The sequence below is a fragment of the Aspergillus fischeri genome, genomic scaffold, assembly GCF_000149645.3.
Source record: "Aspergillus fischeri NRRL 181 1099437636266 genomic scaffold, whole genome shotgun sequence".
Lineage (NCBI taxonomy): Eukaryota > Fungi > Ascomycota > Eurotiomycetes > Eurotiales > Aspergillaceae > Aspergillus > Aspergillus fischeri.
In genome coordinates this window covers 1,565,535-1,588,260 of record NW_001509760.1, presented here as the reverse complement: position 1 = coordinate 1,588,260, position 22,726 = coordinate 1,565,535, and the positions used below count along the sequence as shown (strand labels likewise).

The following is a 22,726-nucleotide window of genomic DNA, read 5'->3' as shown; positions in this document are numbered from 1 at the left end:
AGAATATTATTCTTTTTATCTCTATACCTTCATCTAACATGGCTCTTCTCTCCTCCAAGACGCTCATCCAGGCACACGCCCTGTTTCTGTTTGTTCTGGCCGTGTACCTGACCAGATCTCCAAGCACAATCACCGACTCAGACGTTGTCTTTATGATAGGAGAAGTCCTACAGATCGTACGTCGAAGATTCTCCAATCCCGTTTTATCCCGGATCCTGCTTCAATAAAACTGACAGAATTGTTGCGACAGGATGCAGCCCCGTCCTTCTCCCGTCCTCAATCCCCCTTCGCCCTATGCGGCATCCTCCTCATCGCCGACGCCCTCGTCGACCTGATCATCGTCGCAAAAATCCCCCGGGTCAACGAGCTCGTCGCCATGGTCCAAGCGGCCAGGAGCCAATCTGCCACACCCATGTCCAGCGCGTTGCAAAACCCCTTCGCGGCGCGCCTCGCCGCCCTCTACTCGGAGATCTGGACTTTGCTTTCGGCAGCGCGGTTCTGTCTGTTCTTTGCTGTCTCGTTCTTTATATACCAGAGTAAACCGGATGCTTGGGGGGTGGGTGCAGGTGCCGCGCGCACGACAGGCGGGTATGGGTCGGTAGAGGCGACGTCGGGCTTGGACCAGCTGAAGAATAGGGTTGTATTTACGTATGGGTTTATGGAGATGATGTTCTGGCTTTGGGTAAGTCTTCTCCGCCTGCTGGCCACGCTGATTGTGGAAGCCTTCATTGAGTTGTGCTGATCCGTGGTAGATTTTCATCACGCTCCGCGAAGAGCGGCAGGAAATAGCTGCTCGTTTCGCGGAACGAGAAGAATAGACGGTATTCTGTTGTTTGGTTGATGCGCATTGGGTCAGGCGTTGCACATAATTCAGAGATCACCATATACTGCAGAATGACGAATTCTTTGATTGCCCAGCAATTATGATACATTACAGCGAAAACTCCTGTTCGGGACTATTAAGCTAGCATATGCGTTCAAAGCAGAACAGATCTCCTCAAGATCCTATTTAAGTCACAAGACAAGTTGAAGCTTTGCGGAAGTTGGGTCACAATATGAGCACTTGTTGCCATACGCACTTGTTTCCCCCATAAACCGTTCAGCTTGTGTTTGTATTTCGTCAAGAATGACAAACAGTCCAGCCATGACGCAAACTCCATGACCCCTAAGCGAGCAAGCCGAAAGCCGCAAGCGCCGCACCGGCAAGCGCAATGAGACCAATGTCCTTGTGCTGAGCGACGGCGGCCCCGGTACTGGTGTTGGTGGCCGAAGCAGCAGACGAGGTCGCGGAGCCAGTAGTAGAAGTGGTAGAAGTGGTTGCAGTGGTCGCAGTTGCAGCGGTCTGGGAGGCATTGGACTCGGTGGAAGAACCAGAAGTGGTTGTAGAGGATCCAGAGGCCGTGCCAGTGGTAGATTGAGTTGTGTTTGCGCAGCTGGGAGACTGAGGCATGTTGGTCACACCGGCGGTTCTGCATATCCGGCTCGCAAACTCGACGGCGGCTGTGGGAAAGAATGGGTGAGCGTCTTCTGTAGTGTATTGTAGAGGAGAATCAAGGGTCATGTGTAGGCGTGCAGAGTGCCGAGAACAGCAAGAACGAGAACTTACCCTGCTGCTGGTCCGGAGCGCATGATTGGAGAACGCAGCACGAAATACCCGAAATGAAGGACGAGTCGGTGCAGATGCACTTCACGTCAAAACCGCAGCTGGCGGGGATGGAATTCGTAGCGCATGATTTCTATCTCAGGACATCAGTAATGTGTACCAATCAGTCTGCACCGAAGAAACAATTCTGTAGCATTGTGAACACATAAATGAGAGGTAACACGTACAGCACAATCTGGCAGACCGTCGAGGCCCTGGGCAGCTGCCATGCTCAGGCATGCCGCAAGAGCAAGGGAGACAGAGAAAAGCTTCATTATGAGGGTTTGGCTAAGATGCTCGATTGATCGAAATCGTGCTAGAAATGTAGGATCATGTACCTCAGGATGGGCTTAAGAGTAAGATCTGTTGGGAGAAGATGAAGGCGTAGAAGCGCGGGTGAGGGGACAAGGTCAGAAAGAGTGGAAACAAGATGGAGTGGGTGGTAACTGGCGCGACGATTCTTGCAGTAGGGTGATGAATGTACAGCCTATCTAGTATGCAGCGAATAATAACCATGCCTGGGAAGGGATGTGTGGTACCTCTCTGATGGTTAGTTTATTTTCTAGTTTCTTCCAGTTTTCCATTGCTTTCCCCACTTCAGGTGCGATTGATTAAGCCTTCACAGTCGAATTGAACTACTACTAGATAATAACTGTTCTAGATCTAGACTCCTTGTTGCTATTCATGTTATCCTTATGGTTGTTAATCTGCAACAATTAAGTCCTAGGCCGAAGTGGGTATGTAGCTTTCGCATACTTTCTGTTGCTTCTCCGAAGGATCATTTATGGCGCTGGAACATGGTTTCTACAGTACCTTACATGTATGAGACAGGGGCCAGCTCTCTGTGAGAGGATTTACTGGCAGATTGATTGCCAATATCAGCCTATGATGAGAAACCACACTCAGAATCCTGTAAAAGTACTCCGTACTCCCTGAGTCTTCCAATGTTATGACTCCATCCTCCTGCACTGGAACCCTGGCTCGTCATGGTTATTATGAACTAGTCCCTCAGCTCGACTCCACCGGCCGCCTATTTTGCTCCAAACTCTGGCCCATCCCCGGATTCTACTTGGCCATCAGCCTATCAAGAGAGCCGTGGAATCACACTCCCTGGAGCCACCAAGCCCGAGGTTTCTCCCTCTCCCAGACTACCCAAGTTGCTCCACCAAAACTGTCACCAGTCTCAGACCCTTTCCCCTCCGCCCTTGACCATCTGATGAGGAAACATTCGATAGACTACCAGATTCTTATAGCAACTCTTGGCAAAGGATGCAATGAATTGCTATCATCATCTTGTCAAGGCTCACGTCAAATGTCTTTAGGCTCCATTGCTTTGCTTTACAGTCCACACTACCCTTTCTGATGGTCATCGCTGAGCTCATAACTGCAAGGGGTCCATTTCTGTTCTTCACTCAACATGTAACTGAGTATCCCAGCGTACCTTACATTGAACATCTGTCCACGGATCAGTCGGTACGGAGTATTTTGGCTTCCTGCAAAGGAATGCTGCGCCATCTCCCGAAAGGCACTGATCCATGACCTCTGGGAAGGGTATATAGAGTGCAGTGGCGTAGAGACCTAGGCGCTGGGTATCAAATATCAAATTAATAGAAACAATAAGTTACAGCACAAACAAGCAGGCAATACTGCAGTTGTTGGTCACTATGGTTGGGCAAAGAAAGTCTGTATCAAGTGATCCTGCGCAAGCTCTGTAAACAGCCGCGACCACAAATTCAGTCCCTCATGCTCCTGCTGATCGACACTGCAGAGGATTCCCTGGCGCTTTGCTTCTTGAAGGATCAATAATTCATAAATGCAGCCTTATCCTGTGACGTAGAACGCGTCACACTCGCAATTTTAGGATAGACAGCTTAGGCTTTGACTCTCGCCTCGGCAGAAATTTCGCATTTGTTAACCGCACTCCTTATTCTACAATTTCAGTCAATACTATAATGCGTATCACAACGACTGTTGGTCGCTGATTCAAGCCTCTAGCCTGGCACAAACCCGTGTTACCTCCGTAATAATATCAACCTATTTGTTCGCCCCGCCACAAGCCAGTGAGCATTGCTTTGATTGAGATACCTTCCGCCCCTCACTCCCTATCAGTATGGGTCTAGGTGTGCTCGAGGACAAGGTACTCGACCATGTCCCTGGTAAGTTCCGTTCTCTGATCTACATCTTTACAGGAATACTTGTACAATCGGAACCACCATTTCTGATACATTCGGCTAGGCACATCCTATATCCTCGAAGATGAAAGGAATGATCATACCGCCCTCGATTCGCGCCTCAAGTACGATCGCTCAGGCGACGTTCCTATACTTCTAGTACCACAGCCAAGCGATGACCCGAACGATCCTCTGGTAAGTAGAAAAAGGTACGATTGGCAAAGCTCGATACTGAAAATCGCCGCTAGAATTGGCCGTTATGGTGGCGCGATGTAATCTTATTCGCGCTTTGCTTCGTTTCAGTCCTCTGTGCAACAACCAGCTCGCTCATGGCCGCCAACACTGTGACCATTGCTCTTCACTATGGGAAGAGTTTCACGTCCGTTGCTCTCCTCACTGGCTACCACCTCTGTGGTGTGGGTGTCGCTGGTGTGCTAATCGTACCGACTGCACGAGTGTGGGGCAAGCGACATCTTTTCATCCTGGGAAATATTCTGATGGTCGTGAGCTGCGCATGGGCTGGGGGCAGCGGCCAGAATTATCAGAGCCTTCTCTGGGCCCGGATCATCCAAGGAGTCGCGTTGGCTCCATTCGAAGCTTTGACGAATGCCTGTGTTGGTGATTTATTCTTTGTCCATGTAGGTTCCATCTGCGCTACCTCACGGATCTCATCTGACGATTACGCCAGGAACGGGGCAAGCGGATGGCCTTATCGAATGTTGCCGTCTTCGGCGCTGCCTTCCTCACACCGGTTTTGGCTGGCAAGATCACACACTCGCTTAGTTGGCAATGGACGTTTTACCTACTGGCGATCTTTACCGCTGCTTGTCTGCCCATGACATTCTTCCTAATACCCGAGACGGCTTTCAGACGCGCCGACCATTTCAACACAGACTTTGAGCATGTCGACGACCGCCTTGATGGAAGCCACTCACATACACAACTGCAGCCCACCGGATATGCGACTTCTGAAGTGAGCCAGATCTCTGGAGAGCAGAAGCAATCCGTACCTGGGACCAACGAGAAGCCGCAAGGAGAGTCCTCTCGAGGAGAAGATGGCGCCGGTCAGGAACCTACGATTCCTCGCAAGGCGACGTACTGGGAAACTCTCAAGCTATTCAATGGACGGAAAACAGACGAGGACTTTTTCAAATTGCTGTTGAGACCATTTCCCCTATTCTTCCATCCTGGCATCCTCTGGGTAAGTCCTCTCTTCGCCCACAATACATATGTGACAACTATTTCTGACTGCCACAGGCTTGCTTGATACAAGGCGTTATCATTGGTTGGACTGTCTTCATCGGTGTTGTCCTGGCTGCCATCTTCCTTGGACCTCCTCTATGGTTCAACGAGGTGCAGACAGGATACCTCTACACAGGCGCCTTCATCGGCTCTATCTTAGGCCTGATACTGTCTGGCATCCTGTCAGATTCGTTGAACAAGGTCATGATAAAACTCAACAAAGGCAAATACGAACCCGAGTTCCGTATTTTGCTAGTTATCTTCCAACTGATCTTCAGCGGCGCTGGTCTCTACGGGTTTGGGATTGTGGCAGACGACGTGGACCGATATGGATGGCTTGTGCCGGACGTCTTCTTTGCTTTTGTCATCATAGGAATGGTCATGGGTGCCGTCGCGAGCGCCTTGTACATTGTCGATGCACACCGTGAGTTGAAACCTTCTTCCATACGACAAAGCCTGCGGAAACTGTTGCTGATGATGTTTGATACAGGCCAAATCGCCGTTGAAGCGTTTACGTGCTTATTGATCTTCAAGAACATATTCAGTTTCGTTCTGACTTTTTTCGCATATGACTGGCTCATAAGAAATGGGATCAGACCGGCATTCCTAGCTATCTCCAGTATCCAGGTGGGCGTTTGTCTCTTGAGCATTCCCATGTGTGAGTATTCCTTTCGAGCTACTCGAAGCTTTTGCATCTGCAGCTAACTAGGCCACTCAGATATTTTCGGGAAACGAAATCGGTCATTCTTCACGCGTTATAACATTTTGAAGAAGCTGCATCTCTGGTAAACCTTGGCGGATTATTTACGATAGAACGGGAGTAATGCCTGCGCGATGTCGTTTTATAACACCTAATGAGTCGCCATGTGCGCGCACTACACTAATTTTAATCTCTCAATCTGAAGCCCTGTTACGAGTATTATTAGCATCTCTGGGTCATGTGTAAGATAAGCACTCGAACGAAAAGCGGCGTGCATCCGAATCTATGCTTCAATCGAGCGGATTCGCTTGTGACATCGACGTAGATCAGACTGGTAAGTCGGGGAACCGCCAAAAATGAAAAATAGTGGAGACGATCCATCTGCAGGGACGGTTATCTTAGATATAGAATAATAGAACACTAGTGAGATCTTCGTCATGGTTGAAAACGGAAGAGGGCCGAGACAGGAATGTGAACGTGGGATGGAAGCATCATGACTCGACCGCGAGAGACCGTCGACACAACCAGCCTGGGCTGAAGAGAGTGTAATACTCTGAGCTCTGTTGTTCTTCTCTTTCTAACTTCATCGCAATTCGAATTCAATTATCACGTCGACATCATGACATCAGCGACGTGAGATATCGACGAAGCTCAATGCTTGATCGATGATCGTTGAGAGGTAACATCCGTGGATTTGCCCTCTGCAACCGACGTCACAGACGACACACACTCGTTTCTCGACTCTCTTCCCTTAAGCTTCCGGCTGGTTCATCCCACTGGTCGTCACCACTATTAGCTCCTTTTTTTCATCATCTTCTTCCCTCCCTTCTTTCTTTTCCTTTGACTTGCTTCCATCGGGAATGCCTGTATCCGCCGTCCTTTCATACTCCCCGCATCACGGCGCAGACCTTATCTTATCATGGCTACTACTGAGTCTCATCCTGGAGTCCATAGCGTCTCCATCCAGCGTTCCCGGTCTGCCCGGCTAGCTGATCAAGGTAAGTCCTGGATGAATATCTTGCACTTTCGTTTGACGAAGAATTATTCCGTTGACTCGATTATTCGGCAGCTGCGACAGCTGCACTCTATGTGACGCACCCCGAGCGTAGACTGTCCGTTCGGGAACCCGCTACCTTTGAATCGCAACTGTTCAGTGAGGAATAACCGCCGGAACCCCGGAGATAATTTAGAACTGTTACTGACGCCATAAATTTCGTATGACAGGAGATCCGAAAGCGACGGGCTCGCTCAACCTCAGCCATGCATCAGCGAGCGCTGCTCTTGCCCACGCGAGGAGTCATCACAAAAACTTAACAACTGACAGGCCCGGCGCAGTAGGATATCAGACCCAGGACACACGAACTGCTGAGGCTCCCGTGGCTCGACCCAGCCCGGAAGGGTACAAAGCCGCCATTACCGCAGTTAGAGACCGGAGAGCCATCACGAGTCTTCCTCCGGTGACCACTGGCTTTAAATATGACATCTCGACGACATCCGACCAGGTCTATGATATCCAGCGGGAGAGCTTGGACAGGGACAAGGCACTTCGTGCCGCTACCGGCGCGTACCGACTCAGCAGGAAGAGGGCCGACTCCGCACCCAGCAAACCTACAATGGCTCGTGAAGCGCCTTATGCGGCTTCAGCGGCTGGCAGTGTGAAGCCTGCGCCGGAAGTGGAAGACCCACTTGCACATATTGACAGCTCGATGGAAGCCAGCAGGATTCATCACATGGCTAATGCCAACGCGCAACTTTACACTGAGCACCCTCCTATTGGTCTCGAGGAGCAAGACCGAAAGGACGTGCTTCGAGCTGCTGCTATCTCGATGGCGCGCGATATGTACGATATTACGGAGAAAAGAGAGGAAGTACCGACCGGAGAGCCTAGCGCAGCCCTCTACGGTGCTCAGCGAGGCCTCAGCCGCATGCGCTCCCAGCGAGCCGTTCCCAAGTCCGATCCAGCGGCCCTTAAGCAGGCTATCAAAGTGCAAGAAGCGGCTCAACAGCGGGCTGCGGAGAAATTGGCTAAACTCAATGAACCAACTTATCAGGAGTATTATGGGGTTGAACCGCATGTTCCGCGGCCCACCCTGTCTATCCGTCGCAGGAGAGCGTCCTTCGACTCGGACACATCAGCTGCTGATGCCGAGCGATCAAGGGAGATCAGGCACCAGATGTCCAGCCTTCGATCGCGACTCGATGCTGTAGATGAACAAAGAACGAAAGACCGTGCCAGCTTGATGGAGGCCGCAAGGCGAAACGTCAATGCGACCATCCAAGATATGGAGATGCGTGTCTACCACGAAACAGGCCGGCCTCCGCCATCGATGCAGAAAGAATGGGAGGAGGCCGCTCATGAGCGGGCACAACGCGAGGTCCAGGAACAAGAACCCTACAGACCATACGACAAAGTCAATATTGGCGCTGAAAGATACATGGATATGGCCGACGTGGAGGCGGTCGCCCGTTCGAGGCTTCAGCCAACCTTCGATGAGATTACGGATCGTGCCGAGAAGGAGAGGGCCAGGGAATTGGAAGCTCGTTTGGATGCCGAAGAAAGGGAGCGATATGAGGCCATTGCGCGTGAGCGGGAGCGTGAAACGAGGGCTGAGGAGAAACGCCAGCTAGGTATGTTGAGCCGCTTGAATTCTTGACTTCAGACAAGCTCATACAGAGGCAGAGATTCAAAAGCGGCAGATGAAGGAGAAGACTACAGGAGAAAAGACATGGCCCTGGAGAAGGAAGTCGAAGCGAACGCAAGACACTGAACAAAAGCCTTCGGCTGAGGAAGAGACTGATTATCGCGGCCCCGGTGTAGTGGCACCTGCACCCGCACCTCAGCCTGAAGCTGCACCTCAGCCCACCACTCCTCCGGTTGAGGCTGCATCTCAGGTGGAAGCTGCGCCTGCGGCTGAAGCTCCCCAGGCTGAAGCTCCCCAGGCTGAAGCTCCCCAGGCTGAAGCTCCCCAGGCTGAAGCTCCCCAGGCCGAAGCTCCCCAGGCCGAAGCTCCTCAGGTTGAAGCCCCCAAGGCCGAAGCTCCCCAAGCGGAACCTGCTACGACTGAGGCCGCTACCCAAGCCGAGGCGCATCCCGTAGCGCCACCTGCCATTATCGATACTGTACAACCCCAGCCTGCTGAAGATGAAGCGAATATTGTCGCGCCAGGGACTGCCGGAGAGGAAGAACATCGGCTTGAGCGACGGGGATCCAGACTTAAAACTTGGTTCAAAGGCCGGGTGGGTCGCCGATCTAATGGCGCGGAACGTGAGTCTCTACGAGAGGTAGAAGGCGAGGGAGCAAGAACCGCAAACACAGGGTTCGCCGGAGGTGCGGCGCTGGCGGGGACAGATTCACGCGGTGCGGCACTCGGATCTCATCCTGTCACAGGCAATGATCTTGCCACAATGCAGCAGAGAATGTCAGTTGACGAAGGCAGTCTAGGAAACGACGCCACGCGGCGTGGCTCAAGCGGCATAGCTGAGCAGAATGGTGAGAACAGGAAGCCATCACGCCTGAGATCCAGCTTCATGAAGATTGTCTCTGGCGGTTCCCAGGATAACAAGACTAACGGTGTATCGAAGCCGAGTGACGATCATCGGACCGCTTCAGAACCTGCAGAGAGTGGCGTTCGCAACCCTGAAGGCTCCAACGCATCCACCGCCACAAAAGAAGAACTGCGAGAGAGCGCCGCTGACCACGGGCTGCCTGTGCCCCCAGCCATTGGCAAGCATGCCACCAACGGTAGTCGTGAGTCACGGTTCTCCGAGGACTTGTGATACAATCTGCCTTTGTGCACTAATATGTAACACCTTTTTTGCCTTCTTGTCTCTGTATTGGCCGAGCTTTGGGTCTTTCCTTTCTATACCTCGTGTCTTCTCCTTGGGAGTTTTATTGGGAGGAATGTTATCGGGGCGTCGTGGTCTGTGGTTATGGGGGCGGAAATTTGGGGACTAATTGGGGTTCAAAGGTTTCTGGCGCAATCTGTTCTAGTGACTTTAGTTATTGGTACATATTTCATGAAATTTCAATCATATTTCTGTTACATGGGTGTCGTTTCTGTCAGAGTTTGAAGAAATTGACAACCGTCGAAGCTCATGGCGAGATCAGAATCATTCTATCGCCTTCCTTTCGATTGAAACGGCTTTACTTCATTCAACCTTCGGCATTAATCGAGACGAATAGACGAGAGAAATACCGAGTCGGAAATAGCAGTCAGACTCATTTCATGAGATCTCCCATTGTCCAAATGTCTCATTCCCCCACAATTTCTCTCCGAGACTTCTTCCTCTCGGCTCTCCCCCCGCATTTCATAGATTAAGTCCTACCCAAGACAACCATCACCACCAATCGCACTCGTCCGTCGATCTTCCCCTGCTTTCGTCGGGGAAAAGGATCATGCATGCTTCTTAGCTGCATCTGGTCGTCGACTGTTCAATTATGAACATCCACCAATCCCTACGCAGCACCGGAGTAACACTGTCGCGAAAACCCGAACATGGTCGTCGCGTTATTCAGTCAATGCCGACCTTTTTATTGTCGCGGATCCTGTCGCACATTTTGCAGCTATGGACAAGGATAGTAGTCTCGACTGCACCCTGGCGCAATTGGCGAGGCGAATATGCGTATCTTTAGCTTCCTGTTTCTGCTCCTCCTGGGGATCCTGACGGGCCAGGGTTTGGTGTCAGGGACGGATAATGGCAAGACTACCGACGTGACATGGGACAAGTACAGTCTGTCCGTCAAGGGGCAGCGATTGTTTGTCTTCTCGGGTGAATTTCACTACCAGAGACTTCCTGTGCCGGAGCTGTGGTTGGATGTCTTTCAGAAATTGCGGGCCAATGGCTTCAATGCCATCTCAGGTATGACGTGTCTTATCCTGCATTATGCTTGGGTGAGCCCGACAGGGAACTAAAAGGGCGGGGGTAGTGTACTTCTTTTGGAGCTTCCACAGCGCCTCGGAGGGCGAATTCGACTTTGAAAATGGAGCCCATGACATCCAGCGGTTGTTCGATTATGCCAAAGAAGCGGGTTTGTATGTGATTGCAAGAGCCGGCCCGTACTGCAACGCAGAGACCTCCGCTGGTGGGTTTGCCCTTTGGGCGGCTAACGGCCAGATGGGGAATGAGCGGACGAGCGACGAGGCATACTACGAAAAATGGCGGCCGTGGATATTGGAGGTCGGCAAGATCATTGCGAAGAACCAGATCACCAACGGTGGGCCTGTGATTCTCAATCAACACGAGAATGAGCTCACAGAGACGACGTACGATCCGAACCATACCCTGGTTGTCTACATGAAACAGATTGCGCAGGTGTTTGAGGAAGCTGGGATTGTTGTTCCAAGCTCTCACAATGAGAAGGGCATGCGAGGCGTCAGCTGGTCGACAGACTACCACAACGTAGGGGGTGCAGTCAATATATATGGCTTGGACTCGTACCCTGGTGGTCTCTCGTGCACGAATCCCAACTCTGGTTTCAGACTCGTCCGGACATACTATCAATGGTTCCAGAACTACTCCTCCACGCAACCGAGTTATATGCCCGAGTTCGAGGGTGGGTGGTTCCAGCCTTGGGGTGGATCTTTCTATGACACCTGCGCTACGGAGCTGTCGCCGGAGTTCCCAGATGTCTACTACAAGAACAACATCGGCTCTCGGGTGACATTGCATAGCATCTACATGACGTACGGCGGGACCAACTGGGGCCACAGCGCCGCTCCAGTCGTGTACACTTCCTACGACTATGCCGCTCCTCTCCGCGAGACTCGAGAGATTCGCGACAAGTTGAAACAAACCAAACTTATTGGCCTCTTCACTCGTGTGTCGACAGACCTTTTGAAGACCTATATGGAAGGTAATGGTACTGGTTACACTAGCGACAGTAGCATCTACACCTGGTCGCTTAGGAATCCCGACACAAACGCCGGATTCTATGTGCTTGCACACAGCACCAGCTCAGCTCGCGATGTGACTACCTTTTCCCTCAACGCCACCACCTCTGCCGGTATGGCGCTCGCGTGCAGTTTCTTCCTGACTTGTTGCTAACCGGACCTAGGTGCCATCTCCATCCCGGATATCGAGCTCAATGGTCGCCAGAGCAAGATTATAGTGACCGACTACAATTTCGGGACCAACTCGACTCTCCTGTTTTCATCCGCTGAAGTCCTGACATACGCCAACCTCGATGTAAATGTCCTTGTCTTCTACTTAAATGTCGGCCAGAAGGGGACCTTCGCGCTCAAGGATGAACCGAAGCTCGCCTTCCAAACATACGGCAATAGCAACGTCACTACCTCGGAGTCCAGCTACGGTACGCAGTATTCCTACACGCAGGGAGAGGGTGTCACTGCCGTGAAGTTCTCCAACGGTGTGCTGGCCTACCTTCTTGACAAAGAGTCTGCCTGGAATTTCTTTGCGCCTCCGACCACGTCAAGCCCGCAGGTCGCCCCCAACGAGCACATACTGGTACAAGGACCGTACCTTGTTCGCGGGGCTTCCATCAACCACGGTACCGTGGAGATCACTGGTGACAACGCAAACACCACATCTATTGAGTGAGTAAACTGAACGGTTGCGGCTCCTTTGTCATGAGAGACACTGACCGTAAGACAGAGTGTACACTGGTAACTCCCAGGTCAAGAAAGTCAAGTGGAATGGGAAGACAATCGAGACCAGAAAGACTGCGTACGGAAGTCTGATCGGAACTGTACCTGGAGCGGAAGATGTGAAGATTCGACTTCCTTCGTTGGACTCCTGGAAGGCCCAAGACACTCTTCCGGAGATCCAGCCGGATTACGACGATTCCACATGGACTGTTTGCAACAAGACCACCTCAGTAAATGCGATTGCTCCGCTTTCTCTCCCCGTTCTCTACTCCGGTGACTACGGCTACCATGCGGGCACCAAGGTCTACCGTGGTCGTTTCGACGGACGCAACGTGACCGGCGCGAATGTGACTGTGCAGAACGGCGCAGCCGCTGGGTGGGCAGCGTGGGTGAACGGGCAGTATGCTGGCGGATCCGCGGGCAGCCCTAGCCTTGCTGCGACGTCGGCTGTCCTCACTTTCAACGGCTTGTCACTCAAGGATCGTGACAACGTCTTAACGGTGGTCACGGATTATACCGGCCATGATCAGAACAGCGTGAGGCCAAAGGGAACACAAAATCCGCGGGGGATCCTGGGCGCCACCTTGACTGGAGGGGGCAACTTTACATCTTGGCGCATTCAAGGTAACGCAGGCGGCGAGAAGAACATTGACCCCGTCCGTGGCCCGATGAACGAGGGCGGCCTGTATGGTGAGCGCATGGGCTGGCATCTGCCCGGGTACAAGGTACCCAAATCCGCGTCGAAGAGCAGCCCTCTAGACGGGGTATCCGGAGCCGAGGGTCGTTTCTACACCACCACGTTCAAGCTGAAGCTCGATAAAGATCTGGACGTCCCCATCGGACTCCAGCTAGGCGCCCCCGAAGGCACAAAAGCGGTGGTCCAGGTCTTCATGAACGGATATCAGTTTGGCCATTACCTCCCCCACACCGGACCGCAGAGTCTCTTCCCCTTCCCGCCAGGTGTGATCAACAACCGCGGGGAGAACACGCTGGCGATCAGCATGTGGGCATTGACTGATGCGGGTGCGAAGCTGGACAAGGTGGAGCTGGTGGCGTATGGAAAGTACCGGAGTGGGTTCGATTTCAATCAGGACTGGGGCTATCTGCAGCCGGGCTGGAAAGACCGAAGCCAGTATGCATGAGGGCCGCTGTCAAGTTAGTACCACTTTTGGGCATGGTTTGCCGCAGTCTGGCCCAAGACTTAGAGCGAGGAGTTATACATATTCGTGAAAGTAGACAGTCATGAAGACAAAGAAGCGGAATTAAATGAATTCGACTCCATATCCAGCGATCCAGCCGGAGTAGAAGCCGTCGGGCCGTGACTAGTGCCATTTTTCCTGGCTTTTCCTCTCCACCGCCAGTTTGAGGGGATCCGCATAGTATGCTTAATCCTGACTCCTCTGTCCAATCAATCCATCGTCTGTCTGTCTGTCTGTCTGTCTGTCCGGCTGTCTTGTATCTCCTTCATCCTGATCCTTATCCTCATCCTCGTCTCGCCCTCGTCTTCATCTTCGTTCACATCTTCATCTCCTCAGTTTGTCGTTTTTCTGCGACCTAATTCCGTCAGTTTATTGCTTCATCGATCCATCTTTGTTATGGACATTGTATAAAGTGTTAAAGACTGTAGCCCGTCTAGCACTACGATAACAAACCGACTTATTGTCTTGAACCTCGCTTCCGCTGGCTGATCCTGATTGATGGGTTAACCAACTCACTTCTTGGATTTTGTTCTCGTTTCCTCTATGATACCCATATTCGTTCACCCTTTTCAATAAGTTGAGCTTCCCCTTTCCCTTTATCCATCATCTCAGCAGTCGCCATGGCCACCAATCTCCCCCGCCAATCCAGCGTCGATCTAGACTCGGCGGATCGGCCCTTTGATAATATCATCAACTTTCGCGATGTCGGACGGTCGATCAATCAATTGATGGGATCGCGGTATGTCTGGCCTTACCTCGTTATCAATTGCATTTGCTGACGGTGTATGGCATGGTACAGCATCCTAAAAGAAGGTGTCCTTTTCCGAAGTGCAAGGGTGCGCATAAGACTTAGGATCTACTGTCAGTGACCATTGCTAACAAACAGCAGCTAGACGATGCCTCAGAACGAGATAGACGGCGGCTAGCGGAAGAGCTACACATTTCGACCGTTCTGGATCTGAGATCGATGTATGGATGGCAAAGCGGTGTCATAGATGCATACCGATACCGATACTGATGCTGATGCTGATGCTGACGCTGACAGGACCGAACACCAAATGGCCACTCGCAAATGTCGCGGCGAGGATGCTCTCGACCCAGAACAACCATCTCTTCCTCCTTCGGAGGCAAACGAGCATCTCATGGAGATCCCCGGTGTGCATCGCTCCCTGATCAGTCTAACAGGCAGAGCATTCGAACGCGCCCTACTATGGCGCTTGGACTGGTATAACCTCATGTATGCTCCCGGCCCCGCCTCTGCCACCTGGTGTGCAATGTACAGCTATTGATGTCTATAGACGAGTCCTCACCCTCGTAGCCTCGGGCTACCGCACCGAAGCGGTGACAATCGTAGGCCAGCAGGCCATGGCGCCGCGGGGCCTGATCGGGCTCGGCCAGGACACGCTGGACAGCAGCACGGCGGAGGTGCGCGAGATCTTCGAGCTGCTCGTGTCGCCGGCGGCGTACCCGGTCCTCGTGCACTGCACGCAGGGCAAGGACCGCACGGGTCTGATTGTGCTTCTGCTGCTGCTCCTTCTGCCGGAGGTCTCGGCGGATGCGATCGCGGCGGACTACGTCAAGTCGGAGCCGGAGCTGGTCGTTGAGTTCGAGGAGCGCATGAAGGAGATCCGCGTGCTGGGCTTGGATGAGGAGTATACGAAATGTCCGCCGGGGTTTACGCAGCAGATCCGGGCGCATCTGGATGCGAAATACGGCGGCGTTGAAGGGTATCTTTTGTCTGTTGGGATTGATCGCGAGAAACAGGCGTTGATCAGGCAGCGGTTGCTCGCGTAGTTTTCGGTTTTCTTCAATTCTTCTATCTGATGATGGATGTACATTTAGCTGGGATACGATATTTGTAATTACGGGCGGATACATGCATGGACTCTAGATTTAGCAACTTCAGACAAATGAGCAATTATATAATATAATTAAGGCGTTGTATACCCATGTATCAGCAACCATTATGGACAAGGTATCTTTATCTAGCACATCCAATGCAGTGTTGTACAATCAGCAGCATATCAAATCAAATAAAATGAGAAAAAGGCTACCATCAAAGTGTATCGTGTTTATCGTCAAGAACGCCGGTTTCAGTAACCGGTAGAACGCTGCCCGCGGTAGAAGTTGGCGTTGGGCCCGGTAGAATCCCTCGTCAGGGGCTCCTCAACCACGTAGCCTCCACTGGCCCCGTTGCGATGAGGATGAGGAGCATTGGGCCCCTCGTGGGCCATTTCGAGGCGCTTTTCGCCCTGAGGGATGTGGCGACGTGTTCGCACAGAGGGTAGAAGATCGACCACAAAGGAGAGGATATACCCGGTGAAAACGAAAGCAATAACTGCAGATATTAGCACCGAGAATAATCGAGACAGGAATTCAGAACATACCCCATTCCAAGACAGCGGCCACATTTTTCTTGCCAGAGTTACGGCGAGTGCAGATACCAAACGCAATGGCTAGTGCGACTTCGATGATCACAAACGCGAGTTTGATCAGAAAGCTCGCGAATAAGATGCGATGCTGCGAGCGATAGAAGATCCCCAGCCACAGATACTCGATGCAGATGAGCACCGCACTGACCAGGTATCCGACACTAAAGTAATCAGTAATTTATTTCTCCAAACCGCAAAGATGCCGCTTACAGGAACATGAGCAGGAATCCATTGTGATAATGCGAATGATGCAGCGTATCGTAGCACGCGAGTAGGATCAATCCCAGTGCGCCGGCGACCGCGAAGAATATCGAAGCGACAGCGCAGAACTTGTCAAACCAGCCCCTGTTCGGCACCAACTGCCCGGAGTGTCGCAGCCATCGTTCAGAAACGAAGGACAAATCCAGAAAGACAACGGTGATGACGCTGCCTGTGATGAACAGAGGTTTCAACCCCTGCGCTCCAATGTCAGATATATATCTATCGTCCTTTGTCAGCGTCAAATGAACTGCATGCGCAAGCGAGGACGAAATGACGACATACGCAATGGTTTGTCCGGCTTCCATACTGGGGTAGATAGGTGTCCCAAGTACAGCCCAGTTTCCCAGCATCGCAAGCAGCATGGCTACACAATACCGTCAAGTTAGCATCTATTTGACCGGTTCCGTGGAAAAATTTCCCTACCAAGCCACATGCACGCCGATATCACCGGAAAGATCCAAAATGATATAATCCACATGGCGTTATGCCGATCTTTTATTGGTTGACGGCTTTGTTTCGATCAAGATGTCGACGTCAGCGACACAATTTGAAAATAGGAGTGACAAGTTCGACCTCAAAAGAACGAGCCGCTGTCTGCTATGGCAATACTACGACACATATCAATATGATCAGTTCAAGCCATCCTTCACTTTAAATGAGAATCGGGATCGGGCGCACCGGATACAGCGGATGTGGCTTAGATCAAACTCACAGGATGAGGAAAGCTTGGCTTGACGAATACTTCAGGCAGCAGTAGATGTAATGCGTGGATGACGACAATCACTCCAATTGACTCTATGGCTGTTTGGTCTAGTTCTGTCAGCTGTTTGTGGCTCAGTGGTAATAGAGGATCAAGGGATGGGTGAACAAGGCAGACACTGCGTGGTTCAATTAAGGATGTGTCGATAAACAAATATGGTGATAGCCTAGCAGCCTGAAGCCAAAGGGAAGTTAGAAAGGTAAGGGGAGGAGGGGGGAAAAGCCAACAGAACTGTTCTTGGATACTCTGCACGCCGATCATGAATCCTTTAGCCTTCCTCTTTATAAATAATAATATCCCGAAGGAATCAGTAATGATTTCACCACCCGGTCAGTCCATCGACGTCATCGAGCAGAGCCATTGTCGATCTTCCGGGATGCAACCGAAGGACTAGAAGACTGTGCTGTGTACCTCTCGATTATGCTCTATTATGATCCATTATTGTCATTCACAAAGCAACTCGGGCTCATATTGGTCCTTCTTCTCCCTGGTGTCGACTACCATGTTGTCGAACATCTTGGCTGTGCTCCGTAGATTACTCATTCTTTACGAAGACTGCACAGAATAGGCAGCAAAGTGTCACCTTCGGGTGCGCAGTCTCAGCCACAAACCACCTTATCCTTATGGCCCTGGATATTTTTTTATCATCCGCATATCCTTGTCGATCACCCTGATAGCCATCTCTCATGCAGTTGCACGCTTTTTCATACATTGACTGCACAGTTCTGCCATGTGCACAAACTGACTCGGGATCACATCCCGGTTACACGATACTGTTACTGCCACCAGGGGCTGTTGTTCCACGGCTGCGCTCCATCACATAGTCTATTGTCTTAGAATTAATCAGAACTGAAAATTAATGTAACCTTTAACACAGTCACCGCTCTAATTCAGAACTCCATACGTTTTTGTTTGCCAAATACCCGCTGGGCCGCCCCAACCGAAACACACAAGAGACACAGAAAGGCACAATCCATCGAAGACGTCTCCACCGGATTAAGGAAAAAGGAAATGAAGGGGCACAGAGCGGGGGGTATGTTTGTATGCTTTCAAGAACGTCGAGACCGTGGGTGAACTGCTCTGGCGCCGACCCCGCTGGCTGCAGCAGGCCGTCTCTGAAGACCAGTTGGCACTTTTCGTTGCACCACATCGACAATGTGTATCTTATCACCGTCATTGTCGGATTCACTGTCTTCTTCTTCGTCACCTGCGCTGCTCGAATCGCCCCTGGCCGAATTCGAGGACACATGCTGACGACTCAGCGGATGGCGATCGCCAAGAACAGACCCGGGACTTGCCTGGTATGCCATATGGCCCGGATAGCTTTGAGGTCCCGCAGTGACGGTTGCCGAAGCATATGGTGCCTGGTACGGAGGCACCCACTGTGGCTCGTGAGGAAGGATGCGTGAATATGGAGAGTTCTGGAAGGTCGCCGGTGGAAGAGGGCTGGGGAAGGTGAGGGGAACGTCCGACCGAAAATCGCGTGGAACGGATGAGTAAGTCGGAGGCCCCGACATTCGAGGTTGTAGGTTAGGCACGGTGGTGGTTCGTGGTAGTACAGGAGAATGGTCCCTGGCCGAAGCGCCCGAAGCCCGCGCCCTCGATTCATACATCTCCTTCTTGTCCGTCACAAAGGTACGGGGTACGCTGCCATTTGGGGCGCTAGATCCATGCCGCATTGTCCGGATATTTGCCAGTTCCCCGTTTGTGGAGCTCTCTACTGGCCTCAGGGGTCTGCTGGCGACAGCCGCTGCCTTGGGAACCTTGTTTCTCTGTCCGACGTCTTCCATACCGCCAGTTTGCATCCGTTTTCGTTCGAGGGCGTCCAACTCCCGCTGTGAAAGTCGTACATTCTTCTGGCCCAGTATCTGCGCACGCCGTATCCGTTCCAGGGCCTTGTCTACCAGCCACTCTTCATCGTCTTTCATCGCTAATTGCACTGCATATGCCACCGTGCTGTCCGAATCGTCATACAGATCCAAGTCTATGCCGTCGACCGAGTGCACATCATCAGCAGATCCGTCGTAATCCTCATTGCGCCTCGGCCACCCAATCCTCGGTTGTTCAGCAGCATACAAAGCGCGACCACGTCGCAGAAGATACTCCTCTTCAACCCCGCAGTCAATCTCCTGAATCCGCACATTATTAGTATCCATCCACTGAGCCGCCTGTCTCCCGCTGGATCTCCCCACTCGTGCCCCCGGTGGTCTTCCCCATCGGGGCATACCGTAAGGAGCTCGCGGCCGACCACCTAGACCGCCTCCTCGGAAAAAGCATTCTCGATTGGTTTATCCATAAATGCGGCGTGACCGAAGACAGTCACGCCAGTGGCTCCGATCAGCCAGAGCGCAGTGGCGATGGGGGAAGCATAAAGACCCAGAGGAACCGCAACAATCAGCAGACCGGTGTATAGCTGAGAGGTGGTGAATCGGGCAAAGCCCAAATCAAGATCACGGCCCTGGAGCTTGCCAATTCCATACAGACCACCGGCAACCAACAGGATGACAAGAAGCAACGACAGATTGGTCAGCAAGCTGTATATGCTGAGCATGACAAAGACGGCGGCATAGTTGCTCGAGAAATAGGCCAGGTTGTAGTTCACACGGCTTTGAACTTCGCCGAAATTGGCAGGCTTCGAGAGGCGCTTGACGTCGAGGAACTCCGAGATCGGTCGGAGGTTGGAGAAACGCGAGGTAAGAGATTGCGCGCGGACGCTATTGAAGCGATCACCGAATCGTGAGGCAATCGCGTCAATGGGGAACTGAATCGGACTCATTGTGAAACGGTTGTAGGAAGATTTGTGAATGGAAATAAAAATTTTGAAGTGGTAACTGAGGGTCAGGAAAAACTGAAGAGGATTAGGAGGCAAAAAGTAGACGTGAAATCGAGTCAATGGGCAGAGAAGTAAGGAAAAGGGGTGGTAAATGAAGGCAAAGTCGACAGGTTTATCTGGCCGGAAGATATGAGGAAGCCTGGAGAGGTACGGAGTAAAGAGAGAAAAATCATTGGAACCTTCAGCCTAGCCCCGTTTGGTTCGTATTTTTGGTTCCGGCGTTGCAACAGGCACAAGGGGCTTAGCCTTACAACCTTAGCGCTTTTGGTCACCGCCGTCCAAGACTCCTTCTGGAGTAGACTGGATCCCTGAAGATTGAAGATACTTAGGGGATCAAGGACTCTTGATTCTCCCTAGTAGTGCTTAGAGTTTGATGATAATGGGGCAGTCGTCACAGTGTGAGGTTACTTTTGACTGCTGCGCTTTACACTTCCCAAGATCCTAATAATAGAAGTGGTCGGTGCCTGGAAGCGGAAGAGTCCACGGTCTCAAGCCGTTGGTAGACTCTGGGTCGAGACGCGAAAGCTGAACCGCGAACGAGAAATTGCAGAATCAGATGAAAGGAAAACGGCAGAGGACAACATGAAGATCCAATGTCTCGCTCGGATTAAGCCTCCCCCATGATCAAAACCCTTTCCCTTGTCAGGGCTGCCAACCGAAATAGATGCCTCAGGATGACCTGAGTATCTTAAGGCAAGGACAGAAAGGAAGGGAGTCTACGAGACTACTATGACAGGGAATGCTTGCATTTAAACCCAACACTTTTTGACCTCCAATTGTTCGTCTTGATCATGAATCATCCCCCATCAGATTCATCACATCTAGAATCAGGATGGCTGTTGGTACCCCTCATCTCCGTACCGGATTCATTTCTCCCCATGTCTAAGGCTTCAATACCATCCCCATTATTGGTCCACGTTTTTCCCCTCTGCAGAGTGGATCACACGTAGCCCTCAGCGATTTCGTGTCAGTGAAGTACTTGATGCTTTGATAATGATCTAGGGAGTAGATAGTTACGAAGGCAGCTGAACTTGTCCAGATGTATCTTACCCTGTACAACGGTATTACAGCCCACCGCCTTTCGATGTATCATAGGTGGATTGTGGACAGATCATAGTTTACCAAAAGCGGTAACTCTAAATTATGTGTAGTGCTCACTCCACCATTTCTCAACTTTTTGTGCAGGACTTGTTTCCTGAGAAGAGTCAAGCCTAGACTTCTATTTGATTCTTTGTTCGGGCCATTGCGGCATTGACCGCTTCCCCTCTGTGCCCATCATGAAGCCTCTTGCTCTCCGCTTGTTTGTGTTTGCTGTTCTAGTGGTTCTTGCTGCTGCTTGGACTAAAGAAGGTTTGTCCTTTTTTTCTTCCCCTTTGTATCGCCATGGGTTTCCTTGCGAACGAAGAAAATTGTTGCATCAATGCTAATCCGTTAAGATTATGAAATCTTCCGACTCAACGACGAGGTCGCAGCCACTGAAGGTGCTAATGTGACCTTTTACGGTACGTCCTTCTTCCCCTGTCTCTCACCTGTGCATTCGTATCTCATTCCCTCCTTTCCTGATAGACTTCCTCGGTGTGAGTCCCAATGCCAACCAGGACGAATTGAACAAGGCCTACCGCAAGAAATCCAGACTTCTCCACCCCGACAAGGTCAAGCGATCCTTCATCGCCAACCGTTCCAAGGACAAGGCCAAGGCCAAAACCACCAAGCAGGGCGTCCATGTCAACAAGGGTCCCTCCCAGCGCGAAATTGCCGCCGCTGTCAAGGAGGCCCATGAACGGGCTGCTCGCTTGAACACCGTCGCCAACATCCTCCGCGGGCCCAGTCGTGAGCGTTACGATCACTTCTTGAAGAATGGCTTTCCCAAGTGGAAGGGCACCGGCTACTACTACTCTCGATTCCGTCCGGGTCTAGGAAGCGTGCTTGTTGGGCTCTTTCTCGTTTTCGGTGGTGGTGCTCATTACGCCGCGCTCGTCCTCAGTTGGAAGCGGCAGCGGGAATTCGTCGACCGGTACATTCGTCAAGCAAGAAGGGCCGCCTGGGGTGATGAACTTGGGATCCGTGGTATTCCTGGCGTCGACTCCGCCAGCACTGCCGTCCCTCCTCCCCCTCCCGAGCAAGGAGAGGCAACTGCAATTCCTATGAACCGGCGCCAGAAGCGCATGATGGAGCGCGAGAACCGCAAGGAAAGCAAGAAAGGTTCAAAGGCATCACCACGCGGCTCCGGCACTGCAACGCCCACCACTGAGTCCGTCCAGCCGACTGGCGAGAGGAAACGGGTTATTGCTGAAAATGGCAAGGTGTTGATCGTCGATTCCGTTGGAAATGTCTTCCTCGAAGAGGAGACTGAGGACGGAGAACGCCAGGAATACCTGCTGGACGTTGATGAGATTCAGCGACCGACTATCCGTGACACAATGGTGTTCCGCGTCCCGATTTGGTTGTACCGGCAGACCGTGGGCAAACTGACTGTAGCTTCAACCACGGGAGAGCACGAAGTCGACGCTGAAGAAGAATCTGCAGAGGCCACGGAGCAAGAGGTCCAGGATAGCAGCAGTTCTGCTCTCAGGTCCAATAGCGGTGCGTCTAGACGGAGAGGAAAACGGTCACAAAGGTCCTAAGTCAGTCTGTCCCCAGGATGGGTGCGCAATTGTCAAGGTCGAGCCTTGGCTTATACTACTCTTTCCGAGGCATTATGGGCGAGAAATCATTGTATACATGTATATCAATTTTAGACGTAAAAAAGCTACTACAACAATTCTTATGCCACGCGATACCTTCATCTTCGCAGGAAGTTGACATTAACTGTTGCTGCAATTACGTTCATTGTCTACTAGAATGCCCCTGGGCAGCAGCCGTGTCTATTAACTGCTACTCG

At 51.7% G+C, this 22,726-nt stretch overlaps 10 protein-coding genes across 10 annotated transcripts, besides 3 other annotated features; 6 read left to right on the top strand and 4 right to left on the bottom strand.

Annotated features, from left to right (window-relative positions):
* Positions 1 to 38: 38 nt before the first annotated feature.
* Positions 39 to 818, top strand: NFIA_052350 (uncharacterized protein; the record flags this gene model as incomplete). The annotated part of the gene is made up of 3 exons (XM_001257786.1): positions 39 to 176; positions 251 to 682; positions 753 to 818. The coding sequence occupies 3 exons, from the start codon at positions 39 to 41 to the stop codon at positions 816 to 818; spliced, it is 636 nt and encodes a 211-aa protein (XP_001257787.1).
* A 347-nt stretch (positions 819 to 1,165) lies between these two features.
* NFIA_052340 (CFEM domain-containing protein) lies at positions 1,166 to 1,917 on the bottom strand (the record flags this gene model as incomplete). The annotated part of the gene is made up of 3 exons (XM_001257785.1): positions 1,166 to 1,527; positions 1,607 to 1,736; positions 1,831 to 1,917. 3 exons carry the CDS (start codon positions 1,915 to 1,917, stop codon positions 1,166 to 1,168), a joined length of 579 nt encoding a protein of 192 aa, XP_001257786.1.
* A 1,835-nt stretch (positions 1,918 to 3,752) lies between these two features.
* NFIA_052330 (putative MFS transporter) lies at positions 3,753 to 5,844 on the top strand (the record flags this gene model as incomplete). The annotated part of the gene is made up of 7 exons (XM_001257784.1): positions 3,753 to 3,798; positions 3,878 to 4,008; positions 4,062 to 4,451; positions 4,502 to 5,014; positions 5,071 to 5,479; positions 5,546 to 5,713; positions 5,774 to 5,844. The coding sequence occupies 7 exons, from the start codon at positions 3,753 to 3,755 to the stop codon at positions 5,842 to 5,844; spliced, it is 1,728 nt and encodes a 575-aa protein (XP_001257785.1).
* Positions 5,845 to 6,674: 830 nt separating this feature from the next.
* NFIA_052320 (uncharacterized protein) lies at positions 6,675 to 9,532 on the top strand (the record flags this gene model as incomplete). Its single annotated transcript, XM_001257783.1, has 4 exons — positions 6,675 to 6,753; positions 6,825 to 6,908; positions 6,980 to 8,383; positions 8,436 to 9,532. The coding sequence occupies 4 exons, from the start codon at positions 6,675 to 6,677 to the stop codon at positions 9,530 to 9,532; spliced, it is 2,664 nt and encodes an 887-aa protein (XP_001257784.1).
* Positions 8,666 to 8,799: a microsatellite.
* An 842-nt stretch (positions 9,533 to 10,374) lies between the features above and the next one.
* Positions 10,375 to 13,502, top strand: NFIA_052310 (glycoside hydrolase family 35 protein; the record flags this gene model as incomplete). The annotated part of the gene is made up of 4 exons (XM_001257782.1): positions 10,375 to 10,615; positions 10,683 to 11,759; positions 11,811 to 12,309; positions 12,368 to 13,502. The coding sequence occupies 4 exons, from the start codon at positions 10,375 to 10,377 to the stop codon at positions 13,500 to 13,502; spliced, it is 2,952 nt and encodes a 983-aa protein (XP_001257783.1).
* Positions 13,503 to 13,778: 276 nt separating this feature from the next.
* Positions 13,779 to 13,814: a microsatellite.
* Positions 13,780 to 13,805: a microsatellite.
* A 365-nt stretch (positions 13,815 to 14,179) lies between the features above and the next one.
* Positions 14,180 to 15,353, top strand: ptyA (putative tyrosine/serine protein phosphatase; the record flags this gene model as incomplete). Its single annotated transcript, XM_001257781.1, has 5 exons — positions 14,180 to 14,298; positions 14,359 to 14,395; positions 14,449 to 14,528; positions 14,605 to 14,796; positions 14,858 to 15,353. 5 exons carry the CDS (start codon positions 14,180 to 14,182, stop codon positions 15,351 to 15,353), a joined length of 924 nt encoding a protein of 307 aa, XP_001257782.1.
* A 299-nt stretch (positions 15,354 to 15,652) lies between these two features.
* NFIA_052290 (Frag1/DRAM/Sfk1 family protein) lies at positions 15,653 to 16,614 on the bottom strand (the record flags this gene model as incomplete). Its single annotated transcript, XM_001257780.1, has 4 exons — positions 15,653 to 15,897; positions 15,947 to 16,152; positions 16,202 to 16,471; positions 16,535 to 16,614. 4 exons carry the CDS (start codon positions 16,612 to 16,614, stop codon positions 15,653 to 15,655), a joined length of 801 nt encoding a protein of 266 aa, XP_001257781.1.
* Positions 16,615 to 18,061: 1,447 nt separating this feature from the next.
* NFIA_052280 (uncharacterized protein) lies at positions 18,062 to 19,237 on the bottom strand (the record flags this gene model as incomplete). Its single annotated transcript, XM_001257779.1, has 1 exon — positions 18,062 to 19,237. The coding sequence occupies one exon, from the start codon at positions 19,235 to 19,237 to the stop codon at positions 18,062 to 18,064; it is 1,176 nt and encodes a 391-aa protein (XP_001257780.1).
* A 26-nt stretch (positions 19,238 to 19,263) lies between these two features.
* Positions 19,264 to 19,788, bottom strand: NFIA_052270 (putative COPII vesicles protein Yip3; the record flags this gene model as incomplete). Its single annotated transcript, XM_001257778.1, has 1 exon — positions 19,264 to 19,788. The coding sequence occupies one exon, from the start codon at positions 19,786 to 19,788 to the stop codon at positions 19,264 to 19,266; it is 525 nt and encodes a 174-aa protein (XP_001257779.1).
* A 1,334-nt stretch (positions 19,789 to 21,122) lies between these two features.
* On the top strand, positions 21,123 to 22,469 carry NFIA_052260 (putative endoplasmic reticulum DnaJ domain protein Erj5; the record flags this gene model as incomplete). Its single annotated transcript, XM_001257777.1, has 3 exons — positions 21,123 to 21,195; positions 21,282 to 21,347; positions 21,412 to 22,469. The coding sequence occupies 3 exons, from the start codon at positions 21,123 to 21,125 to the stop codon at positions 22,467 to 22,469; spliced, it is 1,197 nt and encodes a 398-aa protein (XP_001257778.1).
* Positions 22,470 to 22,726: the final 257 nt, after the last annotated feature.